Raw genomic sequence first — 22,776 nt, forward strand, 5'->3', positions numbered from 1 at the left:
TGGCCCGCTTAGTTCCAGGCAGAGAAAGAAAACTCCAGTGTCACCTTTGCATTTCAGGCATTGTCTGAGTTCTTCTTGCACCTATTATTTTCCCTCTGCCCGGGCTCCCTAAAGACAAAAGCTTCATTTCTTCTTGGCTAGTCTGCAAGGAGGAACAAGGGCAGGCTGGGGTAGAGGCGAGGAGGCATAAGGGCAGGGACCGGGGAGAAAGGTGGCCGTGCTAGCAGACACACAGCGTCCAGCCCGGGCCTCTCCATCCTCGGCCTCCAGGAGTAGATGGGAACTGCCAAGATGTGTTGGGTCCTATCGGGTCCTCAGGAGGCTCCAGCTCGACTCCGCAGAGTGACGGCCACCCCGGTCACCAGCGGAGGGCTGCCCGCCCAGGACTGCCAGGACCCTTCTCCAAGCTCACCCTGTGAGGCAAGGGCTCTAAAATTCCTGAGGGTCATCACGGGCAGGAGACAGGCCTGTAGGATCCTGTGTCTTCCTGTGCCATCTCACTGTTCTTTGCACCTCCCCTCCAGACCCAACAGCATGTCTTGAAGCCTGACATCTCTTTGTAGCCGGAGTTCAGCGCGTTTCTGACGTGTGCTCTTGGCTTGTGCCACGACCCAGCAGGCTCCGTGGGACTCCCAGTCCCAGGCTCTCTCTCCTTTGTGTCTCCAAGGCTACAGACTCCGGACCAGGGCCAGGAGGGGCCGACGGCCACCTCACGTCGGGCAGCAGTCTGTCTTGGCCAGAGCGGCCCTTGCTGGGCCGGACGATCACGGGGAGGACCAAGCAGAGGGGCTACAGAATCATCTTCCCCACCTGACTCTGGTGCGTCCGCCTCTCTCACAGCGGGATTCGCGGGGCGTCTGTCTTGATTGCTGTGTGAAAATCAGGTGAAATGAGGCCCAGCGGGGCTGTGGATTGGCACCTGGATCTTCCACTGTCAGCCGGCTGCAGTTTTGCTCAGATTACGCAGGTCAAATAAACAAAAAAACAAGGATGAGGCAACATCCTGTTTCTTTTTCACGGTTGAAGCTTTAACCACTAGAGTTGTGGCTGCCGGGGCCCCTCTTGACTAGGGGTTTCCAAACAATTCATCGAGCTCCTGCATCCACTCGTCCCCTGGCCCACCTTTGATGATGGCGTCCACGAGATCGGCACCGTCCGAGAGGCTGGGGAAGGGTGCCCCAGCTGCGTCGCCACTGTAATTGTACGACATGTCCTGAGCGGGGTTCCGCTCATAGCCTTGGCTCTGGCTGCTTGAGGCGAAACCGCCACTGGACATCTGCTGCTGTGCCGGGGGCTGGCTGAACGCTGGCATGCCGGGAACGGCCTGGCTTAGGCCAGACAGGACCATCGGCCTGGCCTGGCTGGTGCCTTGCTGCCCCGGGAGCGGGGGCATCATCTGCCGACCCATGGCAGCTGGGTTGAGGGTTCTCACCGTGCCGGTGTTCGCATCCACCACCTGGCTCAGTCCCTGTGGGAAGTGTTGCTTGGTCAGCCTCGGTTGGCCAGCTTGCAGTGGGTAGCTGGCGCCGTTGTTGAACGATGCTAATTCTCCACTAGTCCTCCCGGGCATCCCCTGTAAGCTCCTCTGTTGCCAGCTCTGTGTTCCCTGCTGGACCGTTCCCATAATGCTTTGCAGCCTCGGCGGGCCCTGGGGCCTGGGCAAGGCCTGGCCTACCGGCCCCTTCATTTGCTGGTGCTGCTGGGTAATGGCCGAGTTCACCAGCATGCTCTGACCAAAACCACTCACCATCCCAACCCCTTGCCCCGAGGTGGGCTGCCTCGGCCCCTGGGCTTGGTTGTGTGGGACACTCACGCCACTTTGGTTTGGGTGCTGCAACATTTGGGCCATTCCTGTGCTCATATTGTACATTCCCGGTTGGCTGGTAGGTGGGGTGCTATAAGGGGCCAGTCCCATCTCCGACTGGGCTGCTGTGGCCATTGTCCCTGGGTTCTGGGAGGGTCCCATTCCCATCATGCCTGCGTTCTGTGCCATCAACCGTGAAGTTCGCATGCTCTGGAGGGCTGCCTGGCTTCTCACGGCTGCTATGTCCTGGGGAGACCCTGCAGGGAGAAAAGGACAGACCTGTTCACTCATCTCTACAAGCAATGCGTGGTAACAAGTTGTGGGACTTTTCTTTGGGACTGACAAAATTCTTTCAGATGAAAGGAGCTACTCATAATAAATGCTTAAAAAAACCAGAGTATTATATTTCTGACTGTAACATATGCTGATTGTAAAAAATTTGGAAAATAGTGAAAAGCATAAAGATGAAAATTAAGGTCATTCCCATCATCCAGAGATGACCACTGCTAACTTACATTAATATATAAATAGACACATGAAAATTGGGACCATGCAGTACATAGGCTTTTGTAGTTGACTTTTCTATGTGCTATACCCTGATATTATTTTTGTTCACATTTCAGAAACAAATCGTTTCTCACCCATCTTGATATGATGCCATCCTCAACCAATAAGAAGATACCATCTTTTTGGAGGTGAGAGGAAATTCACCTCCTGGGCCAAATTAGGCAGAAATGGCTGATCACTTTGCATATCCTATTTGTGAAGTGGAATATGGTTCAGTAGAGAATACTATCAATAAAGACCATTAGGCTAATTTCCCCTAAGACTTGAGTAGGATTTGAGAGGTTAAAGGCTATCACTTCTGCTAAGAAGCTATTTCGACAGATGGGACATTTCTTGGATCCACTCTGTAGACTTCCACATGCTACAGATTCTCTGAATCATAATATGTCAGTGCGAACTGGCCAGCTTCCTGAGTTAGAAAAAGAAATCATCCTCCTACTTGCCACTTGGCAATGAACTTTATGCATTTCTCCAACAAAGGCCACTCCTTCAAAGCAGCAATGACCACTAAGGCAGTTTTAATGATGCTGCTTAAAAGCTGACCAGAATATCAATGCCAAGTCACTCAACTCTAATTAGACATTTGAGTGAGTCCTTCTTTACACGTTTCCGGGAAATTTCTAAACCAGTCGAGAGAATAGAAATGTCGCCCTTAGAACCCGTCAGTGTTGTCAAGGGCTAGGAGGTGTGCAGAAATGGATTTTTCTGTGTCCCTGCTAATGATTAAGTCTATGAAAAAAAGAAAAATATTTTTTTTCCTAGCCATTTAAAAAAGGTGCAGCATGGAAGCCAATCGATACTATAAGCAAATTTGATCCTACCTGGAACCTGGATGAGAAACCAGATGAGAACAGTGTAACCTTGTTAAGCCTGGCACCTTGGCAGATAACTGAAGTGTGTTTTTGTCTTCCTGATGGGGTTATTGATTTCTGGGCAGCAAATATGTCTCCATATTTTCTTTCTTTCTTTAAGAAAGAAAATTATGGGAATTTTGATTATGACAAGTTTTTGTGGCTTGAGATCAATATCATGCTGCATTGAAAAATGAAATGGTTACTGTGGGGAAACCAGAAAGATCTGGGGGAGATCCCTAGAAACGTTTCAGTTTTTTGTTTTGCTTAATTGTATCTAAGTGGAGTTTTGAAAAAAAGGTCCTGATTAAACACTGGATGGTGGTATATATTGCAACTTGCAATCTTGTTATGAAGCTTTGTGACCTTAACAACTAAATTTGTATTGACTACATAGCCAATCTGATCAACTGTGGTGAAATGGGTTATTGAGTTGCTTATAAAAAAATTTAAGGGAAAAATATTGCTGACTCAGAGATTGATTGGATAGGCCCAAATTACATAAACAGGCTGCTGGAAACAGATGAAAGGACTTTCATATTTCGGACATTTTTGTTGTAACTTAGAATAAATATGTTGAGGGATTAGATATTGAACTGGACTAATTTTGTGAATGAGAAATAGTTTCCTTTCTTTAGAGGGCAAAAATGCTGCAGTGCCTCTTAAGAAGTATTGAACCATTAATCCAAGCCAACATTTATTTTTACTTGGTGTCAATGACTACACTAGCCAGATGTAATTCTTATTAAAAAAAAAAAAAAAAAAAAGGACCTTTTAATATCAGCAGTCAGCACCATATTTTCAACCTAAGAAAAACAAAAAACCTCATATTAATCTGGTTTTATGAACTTGGGTAATTTTAAATATACAAAGGAAAAAAATTCAGATGCCTTCAAAGAATTAACCTGTCTTTATCTGACAACTACATATGTTAAACGATGGACTACTTTTTCTTCTTTTTTATTTTTGTCTAAAACAGATATTACTGTGAGAGACTGTAGTCAAATTCATTTTCTCCTCTGTTGGTTAACATCACAACGTCAAAGAAAATTTTCCATATTCAAACAGAGACGGTAACATGCAATTTTTTTCCCTAAAAGGGTCTGTGTTCTACTTTCACTCACGAGAAGTCTATATTTATGTAAAATAAGCTTTTCCCCTAGGCATGTAACATTGCCCAGAGACACAGAACTCAGCGAGAGAAAGTTCGTCTTTAAAACCTTTGAAAACTGTAGTAGTCAGTGGACCTGCAGGTCTCAGACAAGTTATTCCTAACAGAACTTCTCTCCAAGGACAATATTTTTTATCTATCAGTTTGCTATTTTCCCAGATACATAACATTATGATATCTAGGATGTCAGTAAAATACATGAAAATACAGAAGAAAAATTTAAAAATTATCATATCAACCAGCTTAGGAACCCTAAAATGTCACTGGTTGTTTAGCCTAAGTGTAGCTAAGTGTTTTAGGTTGATTACCTGTGATTTGGGGTTTTAGAAAAGTTCAAAGAGTAGAACATTTAAATTGGACCCAGACCATTCAGAATAACTCATAACACAGAGGAGTTACTAAATTTTGGTGGGTCCCTGTATTCAAAAAAAGTAATACATGAGTTATGAACCTAGAAAACTCAAGGGACACAATACCAGGTTTGTCAGATTTAAAGGTTTAAATTAGTTCATAATATAAAGCACCAGTTCCCAAAGGATGGCCCCGGGCCAGTAGCAACAGCAACTGCGGGGAACCTGCTAGAGATGCAGATTCTCAGGCCCGCTCCAGACCTACTGAATCAGAGACTCTGGGGGTGAGGGCGGGCTTCTGTTTTGAACCAGCTGTGCTGGTGATCTGACGCAGGCTCAAGTCTGAGAGCCACAGGTACAAAAGAGGGCTCCGAGTGTGCAACAAAAACTACGCATGTAACAATGACAATTTCCCACTCCTCCCCACCCCTGACCAAGTGAGAAACAGAATTCTTCAAAGAATATTGGCACTAATTTAGTGCACAGAACAATTCCCTTTGTCCTTCCCTGTGTCGAGTCCAAAGGGATCTGAAGTGATACAAATGTCTCAGGGATGGGAGGGGGTGATAGCGGCTCAAGCCCCAGGGGGTCCACAGGCAATCTTCAGGGAGATCTGGCCGTGAACATCAGCGGCTTTCAGACTCTTTAAGCCACAACTCACAGTACATATACATGTGGGCTTAGGACAGAAACAAAAGTTGCCCTAATTATGATACACTCCAATCATTTCTATTATTTCGTTAAAAAATGCTGGTTGTGGCCAATTATCTTCACAACCTACTTGAGTGTTGCAACCCAAAGACCGAAAAAGGCTACCCTAGATCACAAAATTTTCACCCACAGTCTATGGAAAAGGGTAACACTTGTGAAATGATCCACAAAGTTTGTGTTTATTTATATACATGGATATTTCTGTGCAAGGGGCTTCATAGCTTCTGGCAGATTGTCAAAGCGATAGGTAACATTTGAGAAGTTAGGATGCATTGATCTAGGTCTTCAAAAAGGACAGAGGACAGGAATTAGGATTTCTGCTGCTTCATGACCCCTGAGGCCCCCTGAAAACTCCTGTGGATGAGATTGGGAAGGGTCCTCAGACTCATCCGCCACCCCATACAAGACCCACAGGGGCTCTCTCTGTTAGAGATGGGAGGGATTGATATTTGAGTGGACCTTCTACTTTACAGAGGAATGGCAACGCCAGACGAACAGTGCACCCATTGCTCCTGGGGCCGTGATTCAGGATTTGTGCAAAGGGCGGCAGGATCAAGAAAGTCCAATCAAACTCAAGTCCCTATTTGTCTTCTATGTTCAGCAGAGATTAGTGGTTGCCGAAAGCCAGATTCTTTGACTTCGGCTGCTGGAAGTGAGGGCTTTGGTCAGCTGACCTGCTGGGATTAGCAAGAAAGATGTGACACTCCTCCCCCTGGCCACTGAGATGACGATCCAGACTTGAACAGGGCTGATATTAGGTCAGTCGGCGCCTGTATGTCTTTGCTGGTTGTTAAACCACCGAAATACTTCCGTACCTTTGGTAAACAACAGCTGCTCCAGTCCCACTCTCACCGCCACCCCGCCCCCGCCCCGGGCCCACCAGGACCTCTCTGGGGCCCAGCGACCCAAAGGTTAACGCCTGGGATTCTGACTGGTTGGCACCATCAGATCTTAAATATTTTTAATATTACCTGGACACAAACACAGCAGCCGTGGCATTGTCACTGGCCCTACATTCACTTACGCTTGCCCACTGGAAGGGATACAGTGGCAGAGGTGTGCACCGGCCTCACCTTGAAACTGGGCGACCTGCTGCACTGGGTACGGGTTGCGCGGCCGCTGGAGGTGCTGCCGGGGTAACTGTGGCGGCTGCAGCTGCTGAAACGATAGGACAAGGAGGGCCGGGCGGGGGGGAGCGGAGTGGGAGGAGACGCACAGTTAGATCTCCTGGCTGTTCTGAGGAAGGCAGTTTTCAAAAACTGAACTCTGTGCTGAAGAATAACACGCATACAGGTCAGGGCACAAGCGTGTAGCATCCGTGCCCCGTGCGATGGATTTTCACAAAGGAACACGCTCGTGGGTCGAGACGCAGAACGCTGCTCGAAGCCCCTCCTGCCCCCTCCCAGCCACTGCCCTTCACCTGACCCGTGGGCGCAGCGTCCCAGCCCAGCAACAGGTTAGTTATATCTGCTTCCGTGCTTCAGAGAAGTGGCCTGAGACAATGTACTTGAGCCTGTTTTTTGGGGTCTGGCTTCTTGCATTCATCGCGTTTGGGAGCTCCGTCCACGGCGATGCCTGCAGTGGGGTCCGTTCATTCTCACTGTCGAGTAGTATTCCCCCCATGAGGACATCCCACGATGTCTTTGCCCATGCTACTAGGGGTGGCTGTTCAGGGTGCTTCTGGTTTTCGGCTGTCAGAGCCCCCCTCTGCTGCAAACATCCTCAGTGAACATCTGAAGCATTTCTGCTGTGTGGACTTGCTGGCTTATGAGGGAGGTGTAGCCAGGGAGGCAGTTCTGACTTTGCTTTTCCTACATCAGCCTGTGTGCTTTCCTCAGCATGGTGGGTACCAAGCTCAAACAGACAAGCAGCTAACTTTTAATGACCTAAAATAGATGCTTCGGGTATAGGAAGATGGGATTCTCAGGGCCTATAAAAAAAAAGCCTCCTTTTATTCCCAGGAAGCCACCCTGCCTGCAAAATACATCTCCACAAGTCAAACATACAGCATTTACTGCCTTGAGGAAACCGCATGGGATTCCACGTACACCAGGAGCCAGGGGGCCTGCGTTTTAGTTTTTCTTCTTCCAGTCACGGGGCTTCTGCACTGCAGGCACTGTTACCAATATACAGGGAAGGCTATTATGATCATTATCATGCTGTATGTGAAAAGGGAGAGAAAATAAGAGTGAGGTGGAAAGAGCAAAGAAAGGGGTTTTCGTTCTGGGTCTGCCATCAAGTAGCTGCGTGCCCTTCGGCATGTCATCTAACCTCCTCTGCAGCTGTGGAATATGCAGCAAGCACCTTTCATCTGCAAGGGCTAGGAAAACAGACAAGGGCCCCGCTCTTTACAGTGTTCATTATAAAAATAACACACATTGACCACTTCTTAACACATGTGTTTATTTCTATTTTTTCTCTTGTTTTTGTCCCTGGGCAGCTCTATAATTTTCTTTTTCTTGACAAGGCCAGCCAGCACTGGCAACCAAAGAAAAGAACGGCCTCTGTTCACCCCATCCTGTGGTGTTTTGCACAAAACCGTTGAAATGAATTAATTGTATAGACACAGCACAGACAAGAAACCATGCTAATCTTTTAGGCAGCAATCTAAGAACATTACTGAGAGTAAGGTGAGCATTTACAAGCTGCTCAGAAGCCAAACTTCCCATATTACGTAAGAATTTAACTGTCCCACTTACAACCGGGCCTCAGCCCTGGGGTAGCCTGGGGCGGATTGTGGGTCAGGAGTCAGGGGGCCCAGGTGCCAGTCCTGGCTCTGCTCCTCTCTAGCTCTGCGATCTCTGAAAAAAATCATGGACGCTCCCTGGTCTCAGTCTCCTCGTGTGTAAAATAAAGGGACTTCGTGATCCTCAAGGTTTCTTTCAGATCCAAAATTACAGAATCCCTTGAACCTTTGTGAATGGGTGGGATTTGACACGCTCTGTGCTCTTGAGAATAACGCATTAAATGTTCATTCACACCTGCTTTCAATTTGCTCTGTTCTGATTTCTAAGTCCACTGAGAACCATTTGAAAGTTCCCAAAGATATGCAAGATATCCCCAGTCTTTCTGTTTTCCCTCACATGTCCTTTCCGGAAACCCAAGTGTTCCCAGTACGCTGTTGGCAAAATTGAAAGTGTTTGTTAGGATGCTTTCACTGCCCCTGCAGGGACCAAGAAAATCAGCTTGGCGTTGATACGGCCACATTCAACCTCAAAAGTGTAGGCATCAATAAGCACTCTCCCCAGGTGCAGGTGAGATGCTACATCCCTCTGGCTTACTTCTCGGCTAGTCCCACAGGATGGCTGGCACGTGTGGCCGCAGCTCTTACACTACCTTCTGTGACACCAGGGTCCAGTGGCAGATCCACACCTTGTGCAGTTTCCAAAGGGTTTTACACTCATCACTCATGCTGAGCGTCAAGAGGAAGGCTGGGGGATTAGGAAAACCTTATTTGGCAGATGAGGAGAGAGGTTAGGTGTTTTTTTCCAAAATCATACCATAAGCAAAGGATGTGACCCAGAGTGAACTGTTCTTTCCTTGGTCCCTCTTCAGCTCCCGGAACACACAGTCGTTAAGGAATTACACTCATTTTTTTTTGCAGTTTCCCATTTCCTCATTTCTTCTGAGGAGCCCCATGTCTGTCTTTGTGTGTCCCGGGTTCTGAGGGGTCCCGCACTCTCTCACCTCATGGTCTGTGGGCAGCATCCTGTGAAAGCAGTGCTCCCGGTCTCCTGCCTTGCCCCTCATTCCCGGGGTGGGCTGACCTTGCCAAGTGCGGACACCCCTGGGCTGGCACAGCTGAGTTTGGCCTGGTTGCCCCGACTCCCCTTTGTGTCTTGGTCACAGCACAGACATCAAAGACCATCCCTCCAAGTATCAGGCACACCTGAAATTTCCTGGGATTGGCTGAGGGGCGGATTTGCAAAGCCCAGCTTCCCCTCGGCAGCTCCATTTATCACTGTCTGAGAGATATGAGCACGGCTCCTTGTCACACACCTTAGGCAGGGTGAGAGGGACACAGGTTTGTTTGTACGAGAGCTGCCAGGCAGCTGACTGACCTCAGTGAAAAGGGAGATAATTACACAGCTGTTCGCGAACAAAAGCGAACAAGGGAACATAAGTGAACTGTGCTCAACGGTACAATTTTTCTCTTTGGGGGATGACTGGTGTTACTTCGAACTGCTGCCCTTGGTTACTAAGGACCTCGACGTGTCTTGTGTCCTACACAACCTCTCCTATAGATATGGTGGAGGATGCTTAATACATTTCCAAAATTCGGATCCTATTCGGAACATTCTAGAAGGGTAATTGTGGGCCTTGAGCCTTAGATGACAGCCTCGCGTCTCCTATAATAGAAGGGTGAGACGTGCCGGATAGGCCCTAACGGGAGGCATCCAGGACTCCGGGGGAAGTCCTCAGGCCTTTCCCGAGATGACACGAAAACAGGCACGGGCGTCTCGGAAAACAAAACACCCTGAAACTGAGAGGAGTAGCCCGCATGGAAGGCTTTCTTTCAAAGCTGGAGGAATTATATATGTCAAGGTTTGTCAAAGATGCCTGAGGTAAAGCTTTCTCTGTGTTAGGCCTTTAACTCAAACATTTCCTGAGCTGTGTTCAAAGCTGCTGGGAATTTTCTCAAGTTTGCACCCTTTCTGTGACCCCGAGTTCAGGTTTCCGGGTAGTTCTGTGGGCCCTATTATTCTCCTATTGTTCCTGTTCCATTGTTCATGACCAATTGTGTAAGAATTCTTCTCAATCCCTCCTGACACTTTCCTCCAAGAAGCAAAGTTCTCTGAATTATTTTCTTTCTTCTTCACGCTGGAAATATCAGGATTTACGAAGAATGTGAGCCAGCCCCCTTCCACCCTTGCCCCCCATGCTGATTCTACAGACCCTGGGCCAGAAGCCGGAAGAAAAGAGCCAGACTTGAACTGAAGTACGGTCTCTGGCAATTGGGTCTTCAAACGGATGGCTGAAGCCTGTCTTTTCAGAACAAACTAATCCATTCTAGGAAAAAGCCTAACTAACGGAAAGGTCTAAATTCTGCAGGCTCTTCTGTGATCTCAGGAAATGCTGGCTTGTGAGTTTCTCGATGAAGGACGTGAGCGGAGACCGCGTCACAGGCGCCAGGCACTGAGTAAGCGTTTGCCGGACGCGCGGACCTCAGCACGGCGCGGGTTACCTGCTCCGCCAGAAGCGGCGGCTGCTGCCTCTGCTCCCGCAGGAACTGGCGCTTCTGCCGCTCCATCAGCTGGGCCCGCTGATCGATGAGCATCTGCTTCACGAGGGCTGCCTGGGGCTGGCTGCCCGGGAAGCTGGGCCCCGCTGGGCCGGCTCCGGAGACCATGCCGCCCGAGCCCGGGGGCATGGAGGGCTGCATGGGGCCCGTGGTCCGGGGAAGCCCGACCGGATGCTGCTCCTGGAAGGACAGGAAGAGAAGAGGATGCAGCCGCTCACATTTGAAGGAAAGCACAGGGGTTAGGGGGATGGGGTAGGTCCCGGCTTAGGGACCTACGGGATCCCGAGTGGCACACATTACGTCTCCATAAAAAGAACCCAGTGAGGGGCTTCCCTGGTGGCGCAGTGGTTGCGAGTCCGCCTGCCGATGCAGGGGACGCGGGTTCGTGCCCCGGTCCGGGAGGATCCCACGTGCCGCGGAGCGGCTGGGCCCGTGAGCCATGGCCGCTGCGCCTGCGCGTCCGGAGCCTGCGCTCCGCAACGGGAGGGGCCACAACAGTGAGAGGCCCGCGTACCGAAAAAAAAAAAAAAAAAAAAGAACCCAGTGGTCCTCAAACCTGGCCCTACCACAGGTGGGACTGGAGAGGCTACGGGGCGACAGTAATCGAGCACGGCTCTGGGAAAATCTGAGACCAGGTCCAGTCTGTTTCTGATGGGACTGGCTAAGGAACGAGAACCGCATTTTCAGCTAACAATCTGTGCTCCTCCAAAGGAAAGGGAATAAGCCCTCAGGTGGGGCTCATTTTAAGTCTGGAATGAGACAGCCTCACCTTACCTCTTCATCCTTACTGCCTGGCTGGCTAAAATGGGCTTCTTAGCTAGTAGGAGAGACATTTACAGAAGACAGCTGGAATGGATTCATCAGCAGATTGCTATTTGATGAAATTCTAATTAATTGTGACATTTGAAAGCTTTGACATGTGTAAAAAAAAAAATCCTGCTAGTGAGAATTGTTGATGGTGAGAATTAGGAGTGTGTTACCCTGACCAAAGATACGAAATCTCCCAACATCTTTAAAGATAGAATTGGGTCTCAGGTGTCTGGGATAACTTAAACGTGGGGGGTTGAATTGGGTCTCTTGATTCTATAATTATGTGTCAGTCAGTCCGTCAAATCAAATGATGGCAACTTTTAAGGACTGGTCCTTAAGGAACGGGAGGTAAAGTGGTGGAGAACTCCTCACACGCAGCCCAAGTCACTACTCGGAGGGGAAGTAACAGCCGGACGGTGTAGACCACTGGGGAAAATCAGCCGATGGGAAAAGTAGGTGTGTGACCGTAAGATGTAGTTTCTCGATGCTTTCTTTCCTGTTCATTCTATCAAGCATAGCTGGTAATGGCAAAGTATTGTCTGAACATTTCACAGAAAGGTTTCTTTTAATTCACTGAAGTTTCAAGTAATTAATCTGAACAACGAGAAGCTGCTGTCTGACAGGTACACAAGTTAAATGGGCATACGTGTAAGGACATACACAGTCATATCATGAGGCACGATTATGAGACTTAGATCATGAGAAACGAATGTGAATAAATCTACAGTATTTAAATTTTTGTATCCAGTTAAACTGGATTTTAAAAAAAATTTCCTCATTGTAAAATCTAGATATTCATTCTTTTTTTCCACACTGGTTATTATTTCCAGTTATATGGGGTGAAGGAAATTAAGACTACACAGATGTATACAGGCGAGTGATTACCTTAAATGGATGTGTAGTAGTTATCAAATTTTATTTGCAATGGTATTTCCATCGTTATTAGTGCATTCCTTCATTAATGCATGCAACTAGCCTGCTTTGTGAACAACATGAATTTTATCCGCCTCTTCTGAACCATCCTAAATGAAAAACAGGGTGCAGTCAAACTGGATTTTAATATTTGTCCTCTTTTTGCTTTGCTACCTCTTCAGTGTTGGTACGGTCAATCACGTGGGCAGTTTCCTCTCAAAACAGAGAGTTGTGTTTGACACAACTCCTAGAGACGCAGCCCTGCATTGGAGCCCTCGTAGCCTGGGCTTCCTGGACCCCCTTCCCGCTACTGTGTGGAGCTCAGCCATTCACGTTCTTGTTTCCAGGTACACCGAAACCGCGTCTTCAGGTGCTCTTCGCCCCTCCCATCATTAGCACCCAAACAAAACAAAACGAGCAAAACAAACAAAAAACCAAACAAAACTCCATTACTCATCTGGGAAACAATAGCTCAAGAAGTTCTCGTTAGTGCGGTGGCCCAGGGCACACAGTTAGTAAATGGAAGAACCAGAACTTGCAGAACGGGAACACTGATTTTGAGGCTAAATTCACTATTCCTTCCACAAGCATAGGCCTTTCCCAGACGATGGGTCCATGGTGCCAAGTTTGTGCCTAAGAATTGCCTGTAGACTAAATATAGAGTATGTCTCCCATAAATACACTGTGTTCTATTTTTCAAATGTTAAGTGTGGTGTTACTGAAATTAAAACTTTTTGTCTTTGTGTATTTTCTCTGTGCATAGACAATTATTAGGTAGAGAGCTATGAGATATTAATGTTAATAAAAAGACCTTATACTCAGCAATGCCTGGAACTTTATGCCACCAAAAAGTTTACTTTATGACTGACCCCTGCAGAGGTCAAGATATTTCACTCTTTCCTTTCCCCCCCAAAACTTGCTACCTGTTTTCCAAACCCTTCCTTCCAATGGGATGAAACTGTTTCTTACCACCTTTGGAGACAAATGGCTGATTGACTTAATACTTTAACAAACGAATTCACATGGAAGTGCAGATAGTTGACCAATCAGCGAAAATACAGATATACAGTTTTTTCTGTGTATTTCAGAATATTTGATATTTTCCAATTTTGATAATGAGGAGGGAATTGGAAAGAAAATGAGACCCAAGGGAAGATCAAGTTCTCTTTGGCTTGGTTTTATGAGAGGACTGGTCTGGGCTGGCCCCGTTTATCTTTGTACAGTTTGAGATATTCTTGTCCTGTGAGACTAGCCCTCAAGTACCTGGTGAGCTTGCCCAGCAGCCATAAGTAGTGATGTGTTGCTCTCCCAGCCTTCTCTCCACCCAGAAAGAGAGGGAGAGGCAAATGAGGTGAGGATGTAGATTCATCTAAGCATATCTAGTCCCTGTCTTCCTAGACCAAAAAGAAATACAAGTCCGCCACTTTTCAAGAGTTCAATTTACACCACTCCCCTTTTATGAAACACCTACACTAGTATCTGTTCTTGCTAACTGGAAGAAATCTGAAGAGGATTTTCGCTTTTACAAAAGAAGGTGAAAATCTAAGATAGCATTCAGTGTGTGTTTTGCAGAGAGTGATTGTAGAGCCAGCAGGCGCCTCCAGCAACAAGAGTGGCGCCACCAAGCTCCTTCCGCAGGAACTACACTCAGCGTCTCAGCATCAAGCTGCCACAGCTTTGAATTGTGTGAGCATCTGTGCTCTATCTCTATTTATTTCGCACATTCTTAGCAAGATGTGTCCTAAGGTGCTTGCTTCTTCACTGTAAGCCGTTTCGGCTTAGGAAAGGTTTCATAGGAATGCTCTGCTTTCAGATGGGGCGGGGTGTTGCTGAACTGCAAAAGCAACAGGGTAAAGGGTAAAACCTTTCCCAAAGAGATAGTCTGGTTATTACCTCCCAGGATTATATATTTCCCCCAATGATTCCCTCTCAAAGATTTTGCCTTCAGGTTTCTCACCGAAGACCTGAAGACCGAGAGGCAGGAGGGCTATGTGCACTTTTAAAGGACTGCCCTCCCTATGAAACATTTGTGAGCCTAGGTTGATACACCTTTCCCAACCAGCTCTGCTGCATTCAACAGCGGGTGAGTGACACCCAGAGCCCCAGCCTCAGGTGTGGAGCCAAGTGTGAAGACGCGCCGAGTGACACCTTACAAATTGAGCTGGCCGAGGCCATTAGCTGATGCCTATGACATGGTGGCTTTTAACCCCAAGTCTAGGAGGGCTTAATGAGCATTAGTCTGTCGAATTTCAGAATTTCAAGCCCCCCCACTCTTGTTTCTAAGGAGGACACACACTGTGCGTGCAATCAGAGAAAACCAGGCTGGGCTTTCGTCACCAGAAATGTAATGCCTTGAAGCCAAACGATGCCGTATTTTTAGTTTTAATTACTAGCTTGTTCTCCTCTCCACCCTGCCCAACGACCTCCCTTGCCTTCTACCCAGAATCTTAATTCAGCCTCTTGCTCTCAGAAATCCAATTGACTACATAGATCTTCATCACTCCTCAAAGCTCTCACTCTTCAGTAAAATAAAGGGAGGGGGGGAAAAAAAGCAAAACCAATGAACCTATTTTACATATCTTCTCTTCCAGGGAAGAGATCTTAGCAATTTTCTAAGGGCTGGAGATAGGTAAGAGGTGTAAAAAACACCCTACTTCCCCCAAAGAGGCAGTTTTTACTTCAAAAAGCAGCTGTGGTAAAAATCTCTCAAGAGTAGTCAGCTGTTTCTTGATAAATCTGTGCGTAAGGAAGCTTTATCTTCTCTTAACGTGTTTTCAAGAACATGCCTCGTGTTTGGGTGAGAGGGGCCGGGGTTGCTGGCGGGGGACCAAAGACTGCTGGCTCAAAAAAAACCAAACCAAACCAAACAAAAAAAGTGCAAAGACTGCTGGCTCCTTGGAGGGGGGGATTGCAAGAGGCTTCCGGCGGTGATTGGGACTGGGGTGCCGGGGCTTAGTGGAGAACTTGCTGGAGGATGGTCAGGGCTTCGGCCTTTTTTCAGGTGCTCTCGTCGGGGAAAACAAGAACAGCTGCTGTTCCTCCTCGGCCCCAGCAGATGGTGGTGTCAGCCCAGTCCTCGCCGCCCGCCCGCCCGCTCCGCCCGCGCGGCGCGTCCCCCCCGCCCCCCTCCCAGCCTGCAGATGGCTTAATCAGGACTCGCCTTCCTCCCCCCACCCGGTCCCCCCGGCCCCGCGCGTCTGGGCTAACGCTACGAGCGTGGAGCCAGGCAGTCAAGTGTTACTGCGTATAGCAGGTAGCCTGGCAACTGAGAGCATAATACCGAGCAGATGGTGTTCGCACGGCGTGATGGCCATCACACACGACAGCCTGAGACAATCCAGGAATTCCCTGGTGACTCGAGGCCCTCTTTACACAAAATGAGTTCTCTCTCCATTGCCGTGTATCTCTGGGGTTATCTCCTTCCTCTCTCCGACTGACACTGAACTGGTTTCTTATTACCGACCTCGCTGCCAGCCCGAGGGGAGGGAGAGTTCACGTGTGGGTGGGGGAGGCCGTGGAAGGAAACGGAAGGGCCGGGAGATGGAGGAGGTGATGGGGGCGTTGGCGACCCGAGAGGGGAGGGACAGTGGCGTACCCCAGACCCAGGGGCGGACTGTCCGAGAGGGTCAGCGTTCCCCGTAACCCGGGCTGCACGAAGCCGGCGCGGTGAGGGCCGCGCCGGGGGCGAGCCTGGGCTTAGTGTCTTTGCCATCGCATGGCTTACGAACAGCCTAAATGAAATTTAGGATTTTACTTAAAAAGCCCCCTGGGGCGTAATTTAGCCTCTCGACTGGAGCCTATATGCTTACAAGTCCTTAGGGGACTCTAAGAAGTCAGGAGTGAGGCCCGTGCGCCCCTGCCGGGGTTGAAGATGCGTCTCCGCGCAGGCGTCCTTAACAAAGAAACCGACTAGGCGGTCTGGGCGCGGGCAGGGGCCGCGCAGGGAGGGCGTGCGGCGGACGAGCCGCCCAGGGGCCCCGAGATCCTCGGCCTGCGCGCTGCTCCGCAACCTGGGAGGCCGCTGCGCGCTCCCCGGGGCGCATTCCACCTCCCCCTCCCCGCCACGTCGTGTGGGTCGGTCGCCGCGAAGGAAGTGGAAGCAGGAGGGCACTGGGGGAGACAGGAGGGTAGTTCACGGTAGGAAGAAGTAAAATTAATACATAAACAAAAAGCATGTCCCAGAAGACAAACCTGTGCTTTTCACACACAATGAAGTGGATCAATTAAAAAAAAAAAAGATCCAGCCCCAATGGAGTTTTGCCTAGATTCTATACATCAAGCCACTTCTATGCCCAACCTCCCACCACTGTCAGGGGTCTTCTCCTGCAAAGGTACTGTTCAAGTTTTAAGTTTCAGAAGTCTTTTCAAAGGTGGAAGCTGACGTTTCACGCAGAACCTCACACTTGTTGGGAAGTTCAGTACATTCATGTCAGAGAATCCGACACCCACTGCAGAGCTGGCTGGAGGCATCCGGCTGTGACACCCTGGGGCTCAGGGTGGTGAACTGGCTTCCTGAGGCTCAGGGGGCCATCTGACCTCTGGGTCTCAGTCCCCACCTCTTCAAACGGAAATCCTATCCATAGGACTCCTCCCTCGACAATGGAAACTTTGGAGATGAATGAACTATAGAGGGAAAATGGCTAAGGAGGTGCTAAAACTTCTTCCAATTTAAGTGTGGGCTGTTGGGGAACCATGAGGGCTACATCAGGGGTTCTCAAAGCGTGGTTCCAGGACCAGCACCATTAGCATCACCTGGGAGCTTGTTAGAAATGCACATTCTCAGGCTCTGCTCCAAGCCTCCTGAACCAGAGTCTTTAGGAGCAATTTAACATGCCCTTCGGTAATTACCATGCCCCATGTTTTGAGACACACTGGGCAAATAATCCTGGTTTACGGGCACTGCCGGCAACCTGGGGTATCAGCGCTCTCTGTGATTAGATTGCAAACCCTGCACTTTCAAAAGCAAGTCAGAGTGCTGAGTTACTTAAGTTTCTATTGCCAAGTCTTCTGCATTTGGAACAGAACTCCCTAATTTTTCAGAGGGCTGTGCAGGCAATGTGAACTGAAGAATTCCGAAAGGAGCCTATGCCGTGATTCTTCCAGAAAGGTCGGTGCTCCTGCAGCTCCGCTCTGGAGGCTGGGGAGCGGCCAAGAGCAAGGAAGGGGTGACGCCAGTTAAACTCCGTGCCTTACTCAGGGAGGAAGCATCAAACATCACTAGACTTCCCGTCCCCTGCTCTGCTCTGAGGTAGGAAAGCTATGATTTGAGGAAAGTCCCCTCTTCAAACAAGAAGAAGACCAGAAGCAACAATGGAAGAAGACAACTAACACTTATGGGGCACCTACTGTATGCAAAACACTCAGCTCAGTGTTTTCTTCGGTGTATTTAAAACTGATTTTCCTGATTAAAAAGAATCCGAGTCTCTGAGAGGTTAAATAACTTGCCTGATGTCCCACAGCTGACGGTGGTCTTTGGGATTCTGATTTTTCCACTGACCAGAACCTGCATCTGGTCTAAATTGAGCAGACCACCCAAGAGGACTCTGGAGTAATGGGAAATGGGAAGGGGTCGGGGGGGGGGGGGAGGAATGGGCATAGAATAAAAAGGTAGACACTCTATTGGGATCAAAGGATGAAGCTGAAAGAGCACAAAAATATACATCATTTTTTATATGTTGCCTGATACCCCAAATTAGGATGCTTCTGTGGTATCAACTTTGACATTTAAAGAAAGGGCATAAGATTAGGCCATTCAACCAGAAATGGAAGGAAGAAACAAAATAAAATAAAACCTTAGAATTCTCTTTGAAGTTGATCAAGTGTCAGGGCAGAAACTTGGTTTCAGGATGGTGGCTCCTTTTACAGACTTTCTTTGTGCTTGTCCAGGATAATTTTTCAATGTGGGTTTGGAGAGTTGCTTGTAATAAATTCATAGCAGAGCCCCAATAGGCCCACCCCAAGATAATCTGCTTCTTCAGCAGATTATTGAAGAAATTTGGATTAAAAAAAAAGTGTTTTATGATGTGTAGTGGCTGTGTTGCCAAGACAGTTGAGGTTTGAGGCAGTTTACCGATTTAGGAAGCTTATCACAGACCAGGGCGGTAACTTGAGGCCCAGTGCTAAGCCTGCTAAATGGGTTCAGGAAAGTTCTTTGTTCGGCTTCTAAGAAGGAGCAGTTTACATTGGGGGAACCCAACAGGCTTGGGTAGAAACTCAGCTCCATCGAGGGTCCAGTGACTGGCACATAACACATAGCTTGTTATCACTGTTATTGCTATGACCTCTTGATTATGCAGCTTTAGTAAGTCAGGGTGAAGGAAGTGCTATGGCTCTGCTTCTAGCTTAATTCCTAAGATAATGAAGCCTAAGACTTTAAACTTGGTTTTCTTTCTAGATTCTCAGTGAGCAGGATGGCATTCCTACCCAGACTTTTGACTCTAACAAATGCACGTTTTGCTGACTTTGCCCCCGATCACGGGGAAAATTTAAAAATATTCTCTAAAAGTATTTTTAAAAGGCAACATTCATTTTTAACACTCACAGGCAACCATGTTAATATTCTGATGTGTCTCTGTGTTTCTTCTCAGCTCCCCACCCAGCGCAGTAATATATTTTCCATGCTCATGATCATGGTATATATACATGATTGTACCACTATTTCTTACTAAGTAACATAGGAGAGGTAGAAAGTTCCAACTTTCCAAATGCTTATAAGCAGTAATTTTCTGGTAGGATATTACCTTATGGCAACATTCCTGCAAGGTCTTTAGGTTTCGTTATGAGGCTGCCAGCATCAGCACAGAGCTAGGTCCACGGTTGCAACAGAATAAATATTTGCTGAACTCAACTAATTGTCTATGATGAATTGTAGCTTAGACCAAGATCAGGTATGACCAGAGAGGAGGAAAAAAGATAACCCTCATAATGGACTGCTTCTCCAGGCTACCAGAGCTTCTGCTGAAGATGAAAGAAAGGGTTAAAGTTGCTGGTCCAGAGTAAGATGGGAGAGTGCCGTCAGCCACAGGAAGGTCAGTTTTTCAAGGACTTAACTTGGAGGTAAGAACAACAAAAATACCATTTGTCCTTATCAGTGCTTTGAACATAGTTACCATAGGTTCCTGCAGTGGAAACACAACTTGGAGAGTTATGCTCTTCCTCTGCCTTTGATGTGAATTATAGCGTCCTTCTGATCCCTTTGTTGTGATTAATTCCACCACCAAAGCAACTCTAAATTGGTTAGAAGTTCATTAGTGTGCAACAATAGGAGCTCGATTAAATAAATTATGGTACATCCATACCACGAATACTAGGCAGCCAATAAAAATCGTGCCTTTTCAGATTATCTAATCAAATTTAAAAAGAGCTTACAATATACAGTGAAGAGGGGAAGAAAAAGCAGTTATTAGAACAGTAGCCACAGAACAATCATGCTAGGGGAGGATTTTAAGTGATTTTTATTTTCAAACTCTTTCAAATTTTCTATTATGAACATATTACTTCAAATAAATATTAAGTCTCATGCTCTAAAAAACTAAAGTCTTTAAATTGAAAAAAAAAAGAAAGAAAAGAAAAAGGGCCTATTTGCTTGGTTGCAAGGAGTCCACGGTTCTGATGTAGAGTGAGGATCCCTTAGTGCCTGAGCAGCTCATGGCATCTTCGAAGGGGAGGTGGCACAAGCCACATCCCCGGGCCTTCCACCAGGAAGCACCTGACCGTGCCTTGGGAGGGGACTGAGGGCTTCCCAGAGGAAGCGACGTCTTGGAATGGCTCAGGTAACCAAGAGGGGAAGGGGTTCCAGGGTGGAGGGACAGAAAGATCAAAGACTTGAGTACATCACACCCTGAAATTCCATTTCTAAGGACTCGTCTCCTGGAAATATTCATAGCTTTGTGCAAAGATTTATCTTGAATAGCGCGAATGGTTTTGAGTAGCAAAAAAAGAAACAACCTAAATGGCCAACATTTAGAGGATTCATTAAACTATAATACAACCTCCCTGCCTCCCCGAAAAAAAACCCAAAACCTCATGAAGATTATTTAGGCTCAACAGACCAGGAATGGAACGTAGCGAGTTTGAGAGGGGCTCCGGCTGTATCTGGGATCTGGACTATTTCCGCCACTCACACTGTGGAGCGTGCAACAGACACCCTTAGTGGGGTAGTTCTCCTGTCAAGACCGGGACACGGCATGCATGTGAACAAACTGGGTTTGGCTACAGATTCAGTAACTAGGCTAGCTTTTCGTTGCTTCAACAAAGAGCCCCCAAGTGCCAGAGAAGGCTCCGAGGGGACTGACACCTTCCAAGAATCCTCTGATGCACCTGGCCAAGCGTCCCTTTGGGCCTCACCCTGCTCTCTGGGGTTTTTCTCCATTCTAGGCTCGAAACCACAGAGCAGGGTCAGAACCAGCCCAGCCTTTAGAGTTTAAGAACTTGCGGGATGAGTGAAAACCGTCGTTGACCTGTATAGGCAGTCTCCTCCGCAGGGCTGTAAGAAAACCCAGCCCAGGGGCTTGAGACCTGCCCCACAGAGGTGGATACCGCGTCTGCCCGCATCCAAGTGACCACTGTCCCGACACGACTGCAAGTGGTTTGTCAGTGGCTCCAGGAACTAGGCTTTTTACCCATATGCCTGCTGCCTTTGTTTCCCCCTTGATTTAAAAATCGAGACGGGGGGAGAAGGAGTCCCAACTGTCTTCAGCCGAGCTGCTGGGAAAACTTTCCTCCCGAGCTACTGTTCCCCCATGCTGTACCTTTCTCGTTCATTGCCCCTCCCCCCCTCCCCTTTCCGATGAAGTCATCACAGCCAAGACTGCATAACTGCTGCAGAGACCTATCTTGTGTTATACTGGGAGTCAGGCCAATGTTTCCATTTACAGCCAAGAGCACCACCATGCTGCCAAATGGCGCTCTCTGCTGCAGCCACTACAAGACAGGAAGAAGGGAAGGAAGGCTTGGAGCTGGAGGGCGTGCTGTGCAGAGAAGGCTTGGGCACATCCTCCATGCTCTCCATCAGCCTTGGGAGGGTGGCTCAGGGATGGTCCATCTGAATGCCTGGGAAGAGCCACTTCCACAAAGTGGTCCCCCGTTCCCCCTGGCCCCCAGGAGACGCTGCCGGAGGGAGGGTCCGTGTCGGCCTGCTCTGCTGGTTTTCTCACGGTTGAACCTGTCTGTGGGCAAACCAGGTGTGATCACAGCGAGGCTCTGGAGGAGGACAGCCCTCGCCACAGCCCTGAGAGCAGAGCTAAGCCAGCCGTCGTGGTGGGGAGACAGGGGGCCATGAGAAAGGAAAAAAAAGAGGAGGAACATTTAGAAATCTGGGGTTGGTGCTTTACACACTTAGAGATTTGGGCTGAGAACCAGGTTCTTAGAGGAAGCAAGTCTAGGACAGGGGCTCACACTGGGTCAGGGAGGGCCGACGGGCAGGTGGCGATGGGGGGCCACTGACCCCTAGGCCTTACGTCCACAATGATCTTCCAGTTCAGATCATCAGCTATATTCTTTTTTTTTTTTTTTCTTTTGGCTGCTGCGTGCAGCATGTGAGATCTTACTTCCCAGATCAGGGATCCAACCTGTGTCCCCTGCAGTGGAAGCATGGAGTCTTAACCCCTGGACCGCCAGGGAAGTGCCCAAGATCCTTAGATATATTCTTCACACAAGGTTTTACAGGGGATCACTGAGAAACCCTGATATGATTGAAAGGTACCTCCTATTTTATGGCTTAAGTTGTATCCTGTAACTAGATCACACTGCTCTAAGTCCATTATGAATTAATATTCTTCGTAAGTCCTATGTTTATCTTGTGAATGATATAATTACACCAGACTGTGTATTTTTTTTTTTTTTTGGCGGTACGCGGGCCTCTCACTGTTGTGGCCTCTCCGGTTGCGGAGCACAGGCTCCTGACGCGCAGGCTCAGCGGCCATGGCTCACGGGCCCAGCCGCTCCGCGGCATGTGGGATCCTCCCGGACCGGGGCACGAACCCATGTCCCCTGCATCGGCAGGCGGACTCTCAACCACTGTGCCACCAGGGAAGCCCCAGACTGTGTATATTTTTAAATAAACATTGCTTTCTTTCTTTTAAAAAATACCTTTAAAAAAACAAAAAAGATACAAAAGACCCCGAATAGCCAAAGCAGTCTTGAGGGAAAAAAACGGAGCTGGAGGAATCAGACTCCCTGACTTCAGACAATATTACAAAGCTACAGTAATCAAGACAACATGGTACTGGCACAAAAACAGAAATATAGATCAATGGAACAGGATAGAAAGCCCAGAGGTAAACCCACGTACCTATGGTCAACTAATCTATGACAAAGGAGGCAAGGATATACAATAGAGAAAAGACAGTCTCTTCAAT

The 22,776-nt window shown here is 48.0% G+C and overlaps 2 protein-coding genes across 4 annotated transcripts in view; one reads left to right on the plus strand and one right to left on the minus strand.

Moving 5' to 3' along the window:
• The window catches only part of MGST2 (microsomal glutathione S-transferase 2), a 39,840-nt gene extending 39,021 nt beyond the window's left edge, over nt 1–819 (plus strand). The window contains 1 exon segment of the mRNA XM_024126686.3: nt 525–819. The gene's annotated coding sequence lies outside the window, so the exon portion shown is untranslated.
• MAML3 (mastermind like transcriptional coactivator 3) overlaps nt 813–22,776 on the minus strand; it is a 620,107-nt gene continuing 598,143 nt past the window's right edge. For 2 of the 3 annotated variants that reach the window (XM_028491706.2, XM_024126645.3), the window contains 3 exons: nt 10,640–10,876; nt 6,528–6,612; nt 813–2,061 (listed from right to left, as the gene is read on the minus strand). In XM_028491706.2, the coding sequence (XP_028347507.1) occupies nt 1,067–2,061; nt 6,528–6,612; nt 10,640–10,876 (1,317 nt within the window). In that variant the 3' untranslated portion in view covers nt 813–1,066. The remainder of the gene's footprint in view (nt 2,062–6,527; nt 6,613–10,639; nt 10,877–22,776) is intronic. The other variant, XM_028491705.2, reaches the window with a different exon arrangement.

Source organism: Physeter macrocephalus, chromosome 7 (assembly GCF_002837175.3).
Source record: "Physeter macrocephalus isolate SW-GA chromosome 7, ASM283717v5, whole genome shotgun sequence".
NCBI classification, from domain to species: Eukaryota; Metazoa; Chordata; class Mammalia; order Artiodactyla; family Physeteridae; genus Physeter; species Physeter macrocephalus.